This window comes from Bos indicus x Bos taurus, chromosome 4, assembly GCF_003369695.1.
Source record: "Bos indicus x Bos taurus breed Angus x Brahman F1 hybrid chromosome 4, Bos_hybrid_MaternalHap_v2.0, whole genome shotgun sequence".
NCBI lineage: Eukaryota > Metazoa > Chordata > Mammalia > Artiodactyla > Bovidae > Bos > Bos indicus x Bos taurus.
Window position 1 is genome coordinate 42,639,835 of NC_040079.1, and position 15,339 is coordinate 42,655,173.

At 62.2% G+C, this 15,339-nt stretch overlaps 1 protein-coding gene across 15 annotated transcripts in view; it reads right to left on the reverse strand.

The window, feature by feature from the left end:
• Positions 1–1,087: 1,087 nt before the first annotated feature.
• The window catches only part of CAMK2B (calcium/calmodulin dependent protein kinase II beta), a 92,315-nt gene continuing 78,063 nt past the window's right edge, over positions 1,088–15,339 (reverse strand). For 3 of the 15 annotated variants that reach the window (XM_027539235.1, XM_027539239.1, XM_027539251.1), the window contains 11 exons: positions 15,104–15,144; positions 14,876–14,947; positions 13,349–13,393; positions 11,675–11,723; positions 10,237–10,350; positions 9,849–9,929; positions 8,905–9,018; positions 3,983–4,058; positions 3,761–3,855; positions 3,209–3,443; positions 1,088–2,938 (listed from right to left, as the gene is read on the reverse strand). In XM_027539235.1, the coding sequence (XP_027395036.1) occupies positions 3,211–3,443; positions 3,761–3,855; positions 3,983–4,058; positions 8,905–9,018; positions 9,849–9,929; positions 10,237–10,350; positions 11,675–11,723; positions 13,349–13,393; positions 14,876–14,947; positions 15,104–15,144 (920 nt within the window). In that variant the 3' untranslated portion in view covers positions 1,088–2,938; positions 3,209–3,210. The remainder of the gene's footprint in view (positions 2,939–3,208; positions 3,444–3,760; positions 3,856–3,982; positions 4,059–8,904; positions 9,019–9,848; positions 9,930–10,236; positions 10,351–11,674; positions 11,724–13,348; positions 13,394–14,875; positions 14,948–15,103; positions 15,145–15,339) is intronic. The other 12 variants (XM_027539240.1, XM_027539236.1, XM_027539238.1 and 9 more) reach the window with 7 other exon arrangements.

The window sequence follows — 15,339 nt, forward strand, 5'->3', positions numbered from 1 at the left end:
TGAGGGGCCTGCGGAGCACAGGCAGGTCCCAACAGCCCTTGCCTGGCAGGGCCTAAACGTGTGCAGCCATGAGGGAAGATGTTCAGAGAAGCAGGCGGCCTTGAATCAGTGTGGCCATGCAGCTATGTGGCCGCGTGGTCAGAGAGCCGTGGAGTTGGGCGGCCATGTGGGTGTGTGGTCAGGCGATCAGACAGGTTGGATGGCCACGTGGTTAGGCAGGCACGCGGCCAGCGCTCGCTCAGCCGGTGCAGGCCGGGAGTGTTCCCAAGGAAGGTGCAGAGGCTTTGTATCCCTGTGGTGTGAGGGTGCAGTGGGTGACTGGGTGCCGTGTCTCTCCCTCCATGTGGGGGGTGAGCTGCAGAGGGAAGGCTGGTGGGGATCGCCTGGCTCTGCCCACCTGGGCCCTCAAGCCCCTCAGTCTGGGCCCACCTGGGAGCCTCTATACCTGGCATCCCTCCGTCTCCCAGGTCTCAGCTCTGGGCTTCTGCTGTTCGGGTCTCCTCACGGAGCCTCCCCAGGCCATGGCTGTCATCGCCTGCTGTGTCATCTTTGTATCCCAGCCGCCACCACTCTGCTCCTGGTGTCGGTGTCTCATGTCCGTGTGCTGTCCACACAGCCCGCGTGCAGGCCCACAGGAGCAGCCCCGGTGGCTGCAGGCACCACGTGTCCCAAGCAACACGCACAAAGACCAGATAGGTGGAGGGAGAGAGTGGACAGGGCAGCAGGGCTGGGGCCTGGAGCTCTTCCCATACAGATCTGTCCTCCTGATCTCATCTTCAGAGACCGCTAGAGTGACCAGAGGCTGGGGGGTCCTAGGACTCAAGGCGTCATTTTTGGTTCCTGTGTCTGGGGCTAACAGAGGCCTTCGGGAAAACAGGAGGGAGGTGGGAGCAGCTGGCAGAGTTTGACCTGCAGCCTCATGGAGGGGCCCCATCTGGGCATGCCGACTACCCAAGATGGGCTTGGGAACATCTAGCTTAGGGCTTCTGCAGCCTGGCCAGCCCAGGGTCCACATGGCAGGGGAGAGACCTGCCTAGAGGTGAGGGGTCAGCTAGATCCTGGCAGAGAGCACCCAGATACACTTGAAGCAGTTTGTCCTGTTTTCCATTTATTTGCAGTTTCCCGAGACAGAACAAAATAATAATTTTGTACACTTACAAGGCTCAGAAAGAAAAGACAATGAAACTCAGCAAAAAGAGAGAAGAGGAAAGGCCGGCCAGCACCGCGGGCAGCCGACCCTCTGCAGGGCGGGCCGGCCGACGCCGCCACACCGCGGACATCTAGCTAGAGGAGCGGGTGTGGCTTGCTCATGAGGGGTCATGCAAAAGAACTCTCCCCCAGAAAAAAAAAATCCCCAAATTATCCCAGACAGGCAGCTCCCTGGAAAGAACGGGTGAGCAGGGAGAGGAGAGGAGGAGGCCCCAGGAGGTGAGGGCGGCTGGGCCGCACGCTGTCCACGGCGAACCCTGCCGCTGCCCGAGGCCCAGGGAGCCCTGCAGATGTTTACCCTGTGTCCATGGGTAGGGACGGCTGTCCTGAGCACAGCCGCAGACAGGCAGGTGAGCGTCCACTCTGAGTGTCTGTCCATGGACAGTCCCCCTTGGAGACCAGCATCCTGTGTCCTGTGCCCCACTCTGGGCCCCTCCCTTGGCTTGTGTGGGGGGAAGATAAAGAAAATCCTTGTTGAAAACAACATGAGTTGAAGGGGCAGATATTGGGGTGGGGGGGTGCGTCCTGCACCTCTGGGATCATGGCCCCTGACCACCCCCCAAGTATAGCCCAGGAGGCCAGGTTATACCCACCCCCATGCCAGGCCAAACGCTTTTGGCTCTCTCTGCCACCACCTGACCATGCAGCCCGTCCCAGAGGCTCACCAGAGTGCCCACCAGCACACAGGGGGACCCGCCTCCCCACCCCAGGGTCCCTGTCGCTCGCAGCCCAGTGCAGCCCTCTGCTCCCTGCTGCTCTGGCCCAAACTCTAAAAGTGCAGCCTCTTCAGCAAACACTTGCCTAGCCCCTGCCTCGACCTGGAAGCCAGAAACACCCGCCCACCTCTGACCCCTCTCTCCTTTCTGCCTCACACCCACATGGGGACGGGGGAGAAGGTGGGCAAAGACGGAGAGGTACCCAAGCAGAAGAGAGGCCAGCCCAGGGGTTCCCTTCCTCAGCGGGCTACTGCCAGCACTGTCCTCGCCCATGTCTCCCGCCAGGTGTGAGATCTGAAACTAAGGTGTGCCTCCCTGCAACCCCTCCCCCAGTGCACCTCCCTGGCCCTGACCGGGCCAGAGCTGGATCCCTGAGCCTCGGATGGCTCAGTATCCTCCCAGAGAGGCTGGCCCAGCCTCTGCACTGCTCACCCATGCCGGGAACACCGGGAGCCCACATCCACACCTTCTCAGGGAAGAGAGGAGGGAAGGGAAGTGGGATGGAAGTCAGCCGTGCTTGGGCCCCCTTGCCACCCCCAAGCCCTCCCCCGACGACACCTGACACTCCTGACCAGGAGCCATGCACGGCAGGGAGGATGCAGACTTCCTGGGGGGTGGGCACCACCTAGCAAACACTGTTCCTCGGGCGGCAGGCCCTGGTGGACAAGTTCATTCCCCCGGCCAGTCCCTGGAGGAGGCCAGGAGTGGACAGACACGTGGAGCTTGGGTGGGGTGCGGCCGGAAGGTTCGAAGCCCCACAAATGCCAGTGATTTTTACAGCTTTTTCCCTTGTTTAGTTTTTTTCTCCGTTTCATCGACGTCAATTTTGTGTGTGGTTGTCGTTGTCATCTTGTTTTTAAAAAGAAATCACATCTGGTCTTGGTTTTCTGCAGACACAGGCACCAGGGGAGGAACGAGGCAGACACAAACATGCGACAGGCAGGCCGTGTGCCCGAGGGCAGCTGGGCTCCAAACACCGAGTCTGTCCCGTGGTGAAACCAGCCGCAGCGGCTCTGAAACAGAGCGGGCGCCAGGATGAGCAGGTCAGCTCTGGGGGCAGCTCTCCGTCTGACCCGGGTTTGGTGGCTGCAAGGTGGGCACCTGCAGGGCTGCCCGGAAAGGGGCCTGGAGACCCTGACCCAGCGCCCCCACTCCCCTAACACCAGGCTTGCCTTATGCCCAGGAACCTGCTGGGCCACCCCTGCTGGCCACCCTTTCCGACCGTCTCCCTCAGGCTGCAGCCCCGCCACCCCGGACTGCACTCCCCTCCCCCAGGGTCTCACCTTCACTGCAGCGGGGCCACGGGCGCCCCCGAGCAGTGGAAGTGCACATTCTGCCACTTGCCGTCTCGGCGATGCCACACACGGGTCTCCTCGGACTGGCTGGTGCGGGGCCGGCCTTGCCCGTCGATATACTGCGTGAGGCGGATGTAGGCGATGCAGGCGGCATCCTCGCCGATGACGTGCACGTGCGGGTTCAGGATGGTTGTGTGGATCGGCTTGCTGTTCTTGGCGAGCACTGCGGGTGGGCAGGGGCTTGGCGTCGTGCCTGCCCCCACCCAGCCCCTCTACCAGCCCAGCCTCCTCCCCCAAGAGCACACCCAGCCCCTCTACCAGCCCAGCCTCCTCCAAGAGCACCATCTGGCTCCCCATCCCTCTCCCCGTGTGTCCTCACCCCTCATCCCTGTGGCTCGGGGATTTCTGCCACAGAGGGTGGAGCAGTGGCCGGCTGACCCTGAGCACAGAGGGGACAGGGCTCCCCTGGGCCCCTGACTGGGGGTCCGTGGGCTCTCCAGGGGCACCCACCCTTTTACCCTCCCCCCGCCCTGCACTCACAGTTCTCGAAGTAGAATCTGTGGAAGTCCATCCCTTCAACCAGGTTGCCCAGGGCTTCAGGCTCAAACGAGGTCAGGCCTGGGTCGCAGATTTTCCTGGGGGGCAGACCCAGGTGAGGAGGGGCCCCTCAGAACCGGGTGCTTCCATCCAGCCCCCTCCCTGTGGGGAAGCCCTCCAGGTCCACCCCCCACACCCCAGAACAGGCCAGGCGCCCCAACTCACGCGTAGGCCTCGAAGTCGCCATTGTTGACAGCCTCGATGAGCTGCTCCGTGATCTTGATGATCTCCTGCTTCCGCGCTGCAGGGAGACAGCTGCCCAGTGACCCACACACCACCTGTGCCCGCCCGGGAGGGTCCGGGCAAAGTACCCCGCCCCCATCCCCATCCCAAGGCTGCCCAGCTCAGACTGCTCCCTTCAAGGCCACCCACTTCCCGGTTTCCCGGTTTCCAAGTCCAACGAACTTCCATCTTGTTTGTCTTAAATACAATATCCCTGAATGACACACACACTGCATCCATAGCACTGCTGCTGCTGCTGCTGCTAAGTCGCTTCAGTCGTGTCCGACTCTGTGTGAGCCCAGAGACGGCAGCCCACCAGGCTCCCCCGTCCCTGGGATTCTCCAGGCAAGAACACTGGAGTGGGTTGCCATTTCCTTCTCCAATGCATGACAGTGAAAAGTGAAAGTGAACTACCCGTCTGGAAAATGCAGGTCAGGGAAGCAAAGCCTGCCACGACCACCCTGCATCTCCAGTCCCCCCAGCCACGTGCCCTGGGCCCTCAGCAGGGGATGACCCTGTGACACTGTGACCACCCTTCCTGGCTTCTGCCCCCCAGGCATTGCTCTCTAGTCCTCCATGCACCCAACAGTTCTTCGGGGGGTTGGGGGCAGGTGTCTACTAGGGGCCGGCTCACAAAGCAGGGAGTGGATTGGAGGCTGCAGGGCCAGGCCTCTGTGCAAAGGCCAGGAAGCAGAGCCCAGTGGAAAGCTAAGCGTGGGCCTCACCACCTTCTCTCCATGGAAGCCCACAGACTGCCGGCTGGCCTCCCGCCTCTTCCTGCCTCCACCTGTTTGTGGTCCTGGGCCCCAGGCCAGTCCTCTGGCATCACTTTTCCATCCTGCACCCTCCACCTGAGGCCCTGGGTTGGCAGCCCTCTCCAGGTTCCTACCCACTTGACCTCTGGTCCCAGACCAACCCAATCTCTGGGGTGCTTGCCTGGGGGCCCCCCTTTATCTCTTTAACTACCATTTATTTTCAGGCTACATATTTTAAACACGTGGAAGAAGCACAAAGAATAACATAGCCCACACCCTGCTGGTTCACATCTGAACAATTTTTATATTTGCTTTAGATTTTTTCCAAAGAGAGAAAAGCTTCCACATAAAGACACAGGTGCCTGTGTTCCCTTGAGTTTTGTCCTTCACTCACTCTCCCCAAAGAAGTACCATCCTGAGTTAGGTGCTAAACCATGCCTGTGCAGATACGTCGACACCCAAAGGCACACAGGAAACACACACATGTGTGTGTGCACACAGCCATGGACACACCCACACATGGTGATTCCATAACGCAGTAAACGCCAGCAGTAAAACCCAGACCCAAGAAGAGCACTGAAGGCCGCACCCCAGTTCTCTTCACACCCCTCTCCAGTCACGGCCGTGCCAGCCACGCATCTGTGCTCCCTCACGGGGGCGTTGTGTCCCTCTGCTCCCCGCAGTACGTAGGACCACAGGCGCTCTGCAGGGCCACTCCTGTGGATGCACATTCCCACCCAAGCAAGCCTAAAGACAGGCGTCTGCTGCTCTCCAGTGTCCAGCTGCCAGTGCAGCTGGGCTCAGCACACGTGTGAGTTGATTCACGGCCTACATTCCCAGAGCAGGAGATGCTGCGTGTGAGCGGGGGCGTGCCCCTGGGTCGTGTGGCACACCGGCTCTGGACAGTGGCTGCTGGGGGAGTTCTGTGACACCCAAGGGCTCCAGTGCGTGCACGCGCAGGTGTGCACATGCGCCCTTCGTGCACATGGGTGTGTACTTGTGCGTGTGTCTGTAGTGCATGTGCACGCCAACCTGCCAGCACACGTGCGCTTCCTCGTCTAAACGAGACCCTCTCTCTGCACTGGCTGTGCTTCTGCTTGTTTTTTTTTTTTCTTACAGAACTCCATGTCTGGACTGTAACAGTGTTCGGGCTTCAGGCTGTCTCTGCAGAACCCAGGCCCCCGCTGGAAGCTGGCCTCCAGGAAGGGGGCCCAGCTGCCCTGATGCCCCCGTCCACCCGCAGAGCTCTGTCCCAACACAGACACATGCGGGTGGTCCCTGTCCTCACCTGCTGGATACTTCACACCTCCTTCAGCACACCCACTTCCTCCTACGCCCACCCCATAACACAGCTTCTCCCCTCTCAGTGCTTCCTCCACAGCCTGCCCACCTCTTGGCCCTCTGCCTGGGCGTTTCCCAATTCTGAAGGCCCTCTCTCCTCTGGACCTCATCAACCCCCACTCCCAGTTCACCTGTCATCTTCCTGGAAGTGGCCTCAAGCCTCAGTCTGTGACCTCCCACTGCAGCCCAGCTCCCCCACCAGATGACACCCCATGGGCCAGGGCCCCTGGGCTTGTCTGACAGCAGCACCCGGCGCCTGCCCCTCCCGTCCCTGCCCTGGGCGGCCGGTCACCCTGCCACCCTCCTGAAGCACCACGTCCAGCCCCTGCTCAGGAGTGCCCACCTCCCACTGTGAGCCACTCTGTCAGCTCCAGGCCATCCTGCTAATCTCGCTAAGGGGACATCTACACATCCCAACATCCCAGACACTTGTCAATCCCCCTCTTGACAGACAGCGTGAGCTGTCTCGCCTCCCAACGTGAGCCCTCAGCCGATAACCTTGCAGCTGGAATTGAGAGACCTTTTTTTCTGTTTCGTTTCCCCAAGCACTCTGATTTTACGATGGCCCTACTGCACCGTGGTAAGTGGGCTGAGTTTTCCACTTGATGAGGTAATAGTGAGTATTTTTAAACAAATCGTAATTAAAAATGGATTCGGTGTAAAAAGAAAGTATTAAGTAAATAGAGCTCTAAGGTCACAGAACACATTGCAAAGTCTGAAGTTCGGGAAACAGCCCCCATGCCCATTCTGCAGATGGGAAAGCTGAGGTTGCACAAGCCCAGCCACAGCCCAGGAATAAGCCAGACGCTCCTGACCTGTGGAGGGACTCTGCCCTCTCCTTCCTTGCCGTACAGAGCAATCCTGCCTCCCCAGGTGGCATACTATGCAAAGGGACTCCTGGTGGGGGTGCCGGGAGGGCTGGCTATCAGGGACAAGCTGCCTCCAACAGGCAACTCCAGAAACAGAGCTGCGGTGCATGGGCAAGAGTCTGGCTTGGGAGAAGTCCCAGAGTTGAACCGTAGCCCTGCATCCACTCTGGCTCTCTTGGGGAGAGCTAACAGGCCAGGGAAGCCCAGACATTAGCAAAGGGTCTAGGAGGACCCTAGTGACCCCAGGTGGACCCTAAGCAGCTGCAGGGGCGCCAGGATGTCCCTAGCCACACCAGGGAGGCAGCTGCACAGGATCAGCCTGGATTGTGCATAATCCCCGATTATGGAGAACCCAGGGCGGGCCAGTGGGCACCAACCCATTTACCATTGACAGCTGGCGGGTTGGCTCCCTGGAAAAGAGGCTGCCCGTGACCCACCCCAAGGATGGCCCTCTGCAGCCAGGCCTCTGTGCCAGTGGGGGAAGCCCCGGGCCCCAGAACCGGGAGGGGGGGCCACTCCACTCTGGCATTCACCCACTTGGCCCACTGAGTGCCAGAACTCACCCCGAAGTGACCACTCAGAAGTCCCTTCTCCAGGCTGGCCCGACCTGATCCCTTCACCCAGGACCCCCACACACAAGGAAGCTGGCTGCTGGGAACCCCAGGTGGGAGGGCAGGAGGTAAGAGGGCCCCTCTTTCTGAGGGACACTGATAGGGGCACCCCTCCCCTTGGTGCCCCGCCTCCCCAGCACTCTGTCCCTCCCCTGCACCCTGTAGGCCCAGCCACACGTGCCAGGAGTCCAGGCCCCGAGGTCCCCTCCACTCAATCCTGGTCACAGCCCCTTCTACAGCCCCACCTCCAGAGTCAGGCTCAGGACAGACCCCCAAAGGGGCAAGCCTGTGCTGTGCCTCCCCTCCCCCACTCCATCAGCCTGTCCTCTGAGCTCCCTGCCTGGGCCGGGCATGCCCCAAAGGTGGGTCGTGGCCTTGGGCCGGGGTAATATTGCAAGGACCCCTTGGACACAACCCTCCACATCTGCTACCCTCAGCTTTGTTATCTGGGAAACCAGGGGCCACGAGGGTCCCGGATTTGGGGACACGGAGGCCTCTAAACTCGAATAAGACCCTGCACAACTGGGGACGGGCAGAGGCTCCACTGTGTGCCCACTAGCAAGACTCTGCTCTCTCACCTCTGAGACGCGTCTCCACTTCCTCTAGCAGAGCCTGAGTTCAGGCCACAGCCCCCGAACCCCCGGCCTTCCCCTCTGCTCCCAGGGCCTCCCTCCCACCCACCTACCCCCGCCCTGGCCCCCAGGCATGGCTGGCAGGGGTGGGCGGCGGGGGTCGGCACCCCCACAGCCCGGCACTCACCCAGCCTCTCCCCCGCCATGCCCGGCCCCCAGCCCCGAAGCAGCTTCGCCTCTGAGAGCCCGGTGTCTCCCCGGAGGAGGGGGGTGGCTGCCGCCCTGGGATGTCATCCATCCCTGTAAGTGATACTGGCGAGCAGTCGGCAGACGGCCTGCAGACGGCAGTGGTGGCTCCTCCCTGCCCGGGGAGGTGGCCCAGCCCAGCGCCCGCCCCCAGCCCGCCCCCCAGCCCTAGACTCACCAGCCAGGGCCGACCCCAGACAGCACGCACCCCATCCTCACTACCACTACAGAAGAAATCTGCAGCTTACAGCCCCTGGGAGGGAGGCTCTAGTTCAGGGAAACCTGCCTCCTGCTTCTCTCCCCACAGGTGCGCATCTTTAACCGAACGGCAGCTTTGTGTGGAATTCCCTGGGTCCCCCACCCAGGAGCCGACCCCTTCCCAGAGCCAGGGGGTGGCGCACCGCAGCTGGAGGTCTCCACGCCCGAGAGCCCCCAGGAGCAGCCAGCGGGGCCACTCAAGGTGCTACTTACACGGGGTGAGTGGGGGGCCTGGGAGAGCCGGAGACGGGCAGGGTGGGGGGCCCTGGGCTTCTGGGGTCCCCGAACCCCTCCTCACCGTGTTCAGGATGTCAGAGATCCTGGGGGCTGGGGTGGAACAGACGAGACGTGAACACGAGGCAGGCGGGGGACACGCAGGAGAGAAAACCTATGGGCTGATGAGCCAAGCCAGAGAGAGTGGGGGGGGACGGAGGGGTCATGAGGGGACAGAGAGGGATGGAGAAGGGATGTGGGGGGTGGAGGGGGACGTGAGGGACAGGGGTGACAGAGAGGGGCGTGGGGGACGAGGGGGAAGCTTCAGGGATGTTCAGGCAGCTGCACCTGTCTGACCAGGTGGGGTGGGGAAAGCTGCTGTGGGCGGAGGGTGCCCTCCATAGCGGGGCAGCCTGGCCTGGGAGAGGAGAGAGTAATCCCACCTGGGACAGGCCCAGGGTGGGCACCCCGAGGTGAGGACGGAATGGGTGAGTGGAGGAGTGCACAGAACGCCCAGCCCCTCTGGAAAACTAGTTCTGCAGGGAGGTCGGGCCCTTTCTTCTCCCTTTAAATCCATAGGCCTCTGGTCAAGAGGATTTCTGTAACAGCTCCTCGTGCCTGGATGCCCATATGAAGTCAGCATGACTGACAAGGTCACGGCCCATGGCCCAAGGGGCAGGGTACATGGTCGCTCCGGGTGTGGGAGACCCTCAGGGGGTGAGGTCTCGGGCTAGACAGCAGTGCAGGGAGCCGTGTGGGAGGTGGGGGCGGGGGAGCCGGGGGAGAGCTGCCTTGCAGAGTTAGCGCGTGCGCCCCCTGATGCCCAGCCAGGCCGGACAGTTAGCCAGGCCTCGGCAGCCTGGTCCAGGGGCAGTTGAGGCCGTGCATGGCAGGATGCGGGAGCCACTTGGCAGCAGAGGCAGCAGGCCTGGGGCACTACTTACATGGGGTGGGCAGGGGCCCCTCGGCTTCTGGGGTCCCCGAGCCCCTCCTCACGGAGCTCAGGATGTCAGAGATCCTGGGGGCTGGGGTGGACAGGAGCAGACACGTGAGGAGGCGGCGGGCCAGGCTGGTGGAGAGGAAGCAGGCCTCCCTCTCTCTCCCGCCCCAGGGTGTATCTCAGGACCAAGGAGCCCCGGTCCTGAGACACCCCCCCCAGGCCAGTGGAGAAGGCCCAGCTTGAGGGGTAGAGGTGCTGGGGACCTGCGTTGAGGGGCTGTGAGGGGCAGGCTGGTGCCCGAGCTCAGCTGGCCCTTGGCCCTCGAGTGAACCCTCAGAGGAGCTGCTGGCCCCTCCAGGAGACCCCCACAGCAGCAGGGCCCGGCTACTTACATGGGGCGGGCAGGGGGCTAATGGGAGCCGGAGACGGGCAGGGCGGGGAGCCCTCGGCTTCTGGGGTCCCCGAGCCCCTCCTCACGGAGCTCAGGATGTCAGGGACCCTGGGGGCTGGGCAGACAGACGAGACGTGAACACAGGCAGGTGAGCACACGCAGGAGAGACAAGGGGGTGCAGGAGGATGAGAGGAGGCTAAGCTGGAGAATCACATGGTGGGGTCCAGGGCTCCTGGGGTACCGTCACCCCCGTGTGCCCGGGCTGTGAGATCACAGCAGGTGTGTGAGGAAGACACAGGACCACCCGCAGGGCTGGACCTGGGGCGGGAGGGTTGTGTACAGTGCCTGCCAGGACCAGCAGAGGGCAGGCCTGAGCCCACTGGGGCTTCTCTGCATGTGATGGATTGCCTAGCTGAGGCTGAGACTCCCCTGGCCCCTGCCCCGTGAGGCCCCTCAGGCATCTGCTGATCATCTCCCAGCCAGACAAGGGGTTGGCATGAGGCTGGCTGGCTGGCCCTCTCCCCTGGGCTCCTTCAGTCTTGGGCCGTCTCAGGCCCCCGCCCGGTTGGGGCGAGGGCAGACGTGCGAGGACAGGGCCTGGGGGAGATCTGTGTGACCTCCAAGCTCCATGCCAACAGCTCAGGGCCCGCAGTCTGGGGAAACTACACGAATGTCCACTCGCTCTACATCCAGAGGCCAAAACCTTGTGCTCGCTCACTTCCACTCTAGGGCAGTGGGGGATACTCAGGACAGGGTCATTGCATCTCCCAAACTGGCAGAGTGGCCACAGCCGGCCCAGCGCTCATCTACGTAGAGTGTGGCTGAGAGGCGGGCTCCCCAGGCAGGGGCCAGTCACCTGGCCTATGTAGAGTGCAGACCAGATCCCCTCCCTGGGGCAGCTGAGAAAGCTGAGGGTGGAAGAGGGGCGCCAGGGTGAGCACACACCACCCGGTACCCTGGGGCATTGGTGGGGCTCAGACAGAGCCTCAGCCAGCTTGGCCTGGGATCCCTGAGTGGGGAACGGGGTGCCTGTCTCTGCAACCTGCCCCCCCAACAATGAGCGCAGGAAATGCCCCTTGCTGCCCACCCACGTATCAACTGCCAGCTGGGTAGGCACAGGTTTAAGGACCTTTGAGAGAAGAAACAGCAAATTCAACCATGGAAACTGGGTGCACAGCCCCTGGAGCAACTTGGGAGCCCATGCAGAGAACCGTCCCATCCAGGGCAGTAGCTTCCACGCTGGTCAGGGTGCCCAGGTCCGCCAGGCTCTGCTTGGATGCTCTGCCCGAGACTGCCCAGTGCCAGTCTGTATCCAGCCTCAGATGGGGCTATGGGCCTGAGCAAGTCAGCCCCTCATCACAGGACGTGGCCTTTGCTGTCCCTGCTCCCCACCTGCGAGTGGCCTGCCCACCAGCCCCACAGGCGGGGAGGTTGGATACCTTTTGTGTCTTCATCCTCTATGGTGGTGTGGGTGCTGTCAGATGACTCCTGGGGAGACACGGGGAGGCAGCGGGTCAGGACATGGCCTCTGCCCCCACGGGGCCCAGGCCCCAACCCCAGAAACCCACAGGCGGCAATGGAGCTTCACGCCATACCCAAGGGTCACCCATTTCTAGGCTGGGCCACCCACATCCCCAACAGCTGAGGACCCCAATTTCTCCTTCTGCCAATGAGATACACCCAGCGGAAAGATTAGCATGCTCAGAAGACATTCTTTAACAAGATAAAAACTGTTTTTTTTTTTTGAAATTCCAAGACGCCTGGGGAAGCAGGAAAGCATCCACAGCCTTCCCACTTTGGCAGACAGGGTGGAAGCTGCCAGTAGGTCCTCGGGAAACTTGACCCGGCCCGGTCAGAGTGCGGCAGCACCATACCTCCTCCCCAGGCCTGGGCCATCCAGCCAGGCCTGGCTTTACCTCTCAGGTGGCCTGAAGGGCAGAAGGTAGCCCCAGCACCTCCTCCCTCACCCCTGGCTTGCTGCCCTCGAGATAGAAAACCAGATGCCCTCCACCTGTGACCGAGTTCCCAGAGAGCTTGCTTGCTTCTCAGAAGGAACATCTTAACAGGGTTCCCAAGGAACCTGCCCCCGCCGCAACCCCCTTACTAGACACTGCTCTGGGCTCTGGGCCAAAAATGGGGCATCTACAGGTTGTAAGATCAGGGCCCTCATCACAGAATGTTGTCTCAAGGCCCCGTGCAGGGAAAGCAGGGCCCTCACCCCAGACACCGGGTCCCAGGAACACCTATCCCTGGCCTCAGTCACAGTGGACGCCCAGGCTCTTCCTAGCACCTCGAGGCTGGGTCAGCCCAGACGCAGTGGCCCACAGCACCCCTGTCCTGGTCTGTGGCCGGGATGTGTGGGGACCCTTTGAGGATCTCAGGCCCAGGTGGGAGTCTGGGTAGGGGTAAGGTATTAAGGTCCTAGAAATGCAGCTGGGCTGCCCACCCAGTGCTCCCACCACCCCAGAAAGCCAGCCCCTTCCCTGGCCGCAGGGTGAAAATGCTGATGGGATGGGAGCTGATGCCAGAGCAGAGGAAGAGCAAGGGAGGGGTCAGCTCAGCAGGAAGCACTGGGCACGGTGGGCAGAGGTGAGCAATGCGTGAGGGCAGGAGGGTCTGTGCTGCCCCTCTCCTCCTGGCCCCATACTTGGGGGCACGCAGGGCAGCCCCCATTGGCCCTTCTCCCCTGGAACACCCAGCCCTTGGCCACACGCCGCGAAGGACACCTGGGCTCTTTCTGGCACCCTGAGCCTCTGAAGTGGGCCCTGCCTTCGGCTGCTCCTGACCAGGCTGGGCCTGGCCACCCCCAGGCTGGCAGGATGGAGAGGATCTGAGAAGCGGAACCTGCTCAGGATGGGAGGAAGCCCAGGCTCCCGTGTCTGCCAGGGACTTGGTACAACTGTGCCTCCAAGGACGGCACCTGGGGCTTTTCCCCAAAGGAGCAGCCCGTGGACTTGGGGGTTCTGTCCTGCCTCGAGGGGGGCAGGTCACAGTACACCTGTCTCAGCACAAATGCTTCCCCAGGGTCAACATCCCAGACCTTCCCCAGGGCCAGGGGTCTGCCTCCCGGCTGAGCAGACGCCCCCGAGAGGGTGGTGAGGAACGCGCAGTACCTTGATCCCGTCCACTGGGTTATGAATGACGGTGGTTTGAGGCTCCTACAGAAGAAGGAAGCACAGAGGAAGGAAAGAGTGCAGTGAGAAGAAGAGGAGAGCAGAGGCCCCCGGGCAGGAGCCTGGGAGAGGAGAGAAGAGGGTGGCAGCAGAGCAGGATGGAGGCAGATGGCCAGCAGGGAGCGGAGCAGCTGGAGAGGGACCTGGGGCGATGCGAATGGGACGAGCAGACCAGCCCAGGGCCTCGAGGGCACCAGTGGCCAGAGGCCAATAGAGAGAGTGGGCTGAGGGCAAGGGTGAGAAGCTGCACGCTGGGGTCCCTGCCTCAGGCGCTCTGCCCTCTCCCCTTGCTGCCGGACCTCCTGCCCGCCACGGGCAGGGCACAGGTTTGAAGATGTCATGGAGTGGGGGTGGCACATGGGATGGACGGGTCCGAGACGGGGCTGGCTGCAAGGCCGGCGTGCGGGACCCTTCCCTCCTGGGCCAAGGCCACCCCCCACACCTGCGCTCGCGGTGGATGCCCATTTGGCAAATCTAGCCTCCCCACGGGTAGTCCAGGGCTCGCTCCCAGAAGCAGGGCCTGAGGCCCGTGGGGACACCAAGTGTACTTTCTGCAAACTCGGGACCTGTGGACCAGCAAACCGCAACCTCTTGGGATTGCCTGCTCTACACGAGACACCATAGACACACAGCAGCCTGGGCAGGAGGGCCGTGCTACTGGCCACAGCCCTGCACCACCGGCTCCATCCCCTGGACAGGACCCTCCAGATGAAGGCTGGAGCTGGTGGGTCCCAGTGAGCTGGTGGGTCCCAGTGATTTCATGTCTACACACCCCTCCCCATCAGGGGAACCCCGGAACCCTCCAGGCAGCCACAGGCCAGCACAGCCATAGAAGTGTGTCTCCCTGTACCCACCGTGGCCCTGTAGGACACGGACTCTGATGGGGAACACCATGGCTGCCACTGCCCTAGACCCGACAGCCACTGCTAGGCTGTCACCAGGGAAAGCCAAGGGGTCTCTGTCTCCCTCCAGATCTCTGGGAGGGCTCTGAAGCTAAAGCCAGGCTCATCCATTCTCCCTAGGGAGAAACCAAAACCCGCCCCTCCCAGACAATGCACCCCTGCAGCACCCAGGAGAGGGGCTGGCAGTCTGTCACCACCCCCAGCCTGAACCACCCCCCTGCAGAGCCAGCCCCGCTGAGTTCCCGGCCAGCCTCCTGAGAGCAGAAGAACCGAGGTTGGTGCCTGGACCCTGGGTCTTAGTCTCACCAGACCCCTGATGGTTCCCACTGCTGACCATAAGTCAGCAGGGGCCTGTCCACTGCACCCGAAATGGGTTCCCTGGCACTGGGGTCTTCCCTCACCCCCACATCCTAGGGCAGAGGGGCTAGTAAGGCTAGGTGTTGTCTGTCAAGAGACAGGCTGGGAACCAGACCCTGGCTTTACCCCAGGCCTCCTGACAACGGCCACCACACAGCCGGGATACAGGAGAGGATGGCCAGGAAGTGGGGGCAGAGGGGTTCAGTACCAAGGCGGCTGGAGGAAGCGTCCCCTTGGGGCTGGTGGCAGCTGCACTGTTTTTGGTGCTATTCGTCTGGGGCTGCAGAGAGAGGAAGAGAGGCCATTAGTGAGAGAATGAGGGCTCATACCCCTTCCTCGAGTCGGGGGAGGCCCAGAGGAGCTTTGGGGACTGGGTCATGCTGCAGGCTGAGGTAGGGGACCAACCACTGCCCCCTGGGCCAAGCCAGAGCCTCACCTTAACTCCATCTGCTTTCTTGTTGAGTAAACTCTTGGCTGCTGCATTGGAGAAAACAGACATGGTGAGTGAGGGGCCTGGATCCCACTGCAGCCCACCCCCTTGGCATGAGGCAACCTTGGGTGCCTGCAAGGACCCCAAGATCGAGTGAGCGGGCCACCCCAGGTCCCAAGGCAGGGTGACTTCTGCCACCTGGGGCCCGCTGGGGACAGAGCAGGTCTATGTCTATTGCTGGG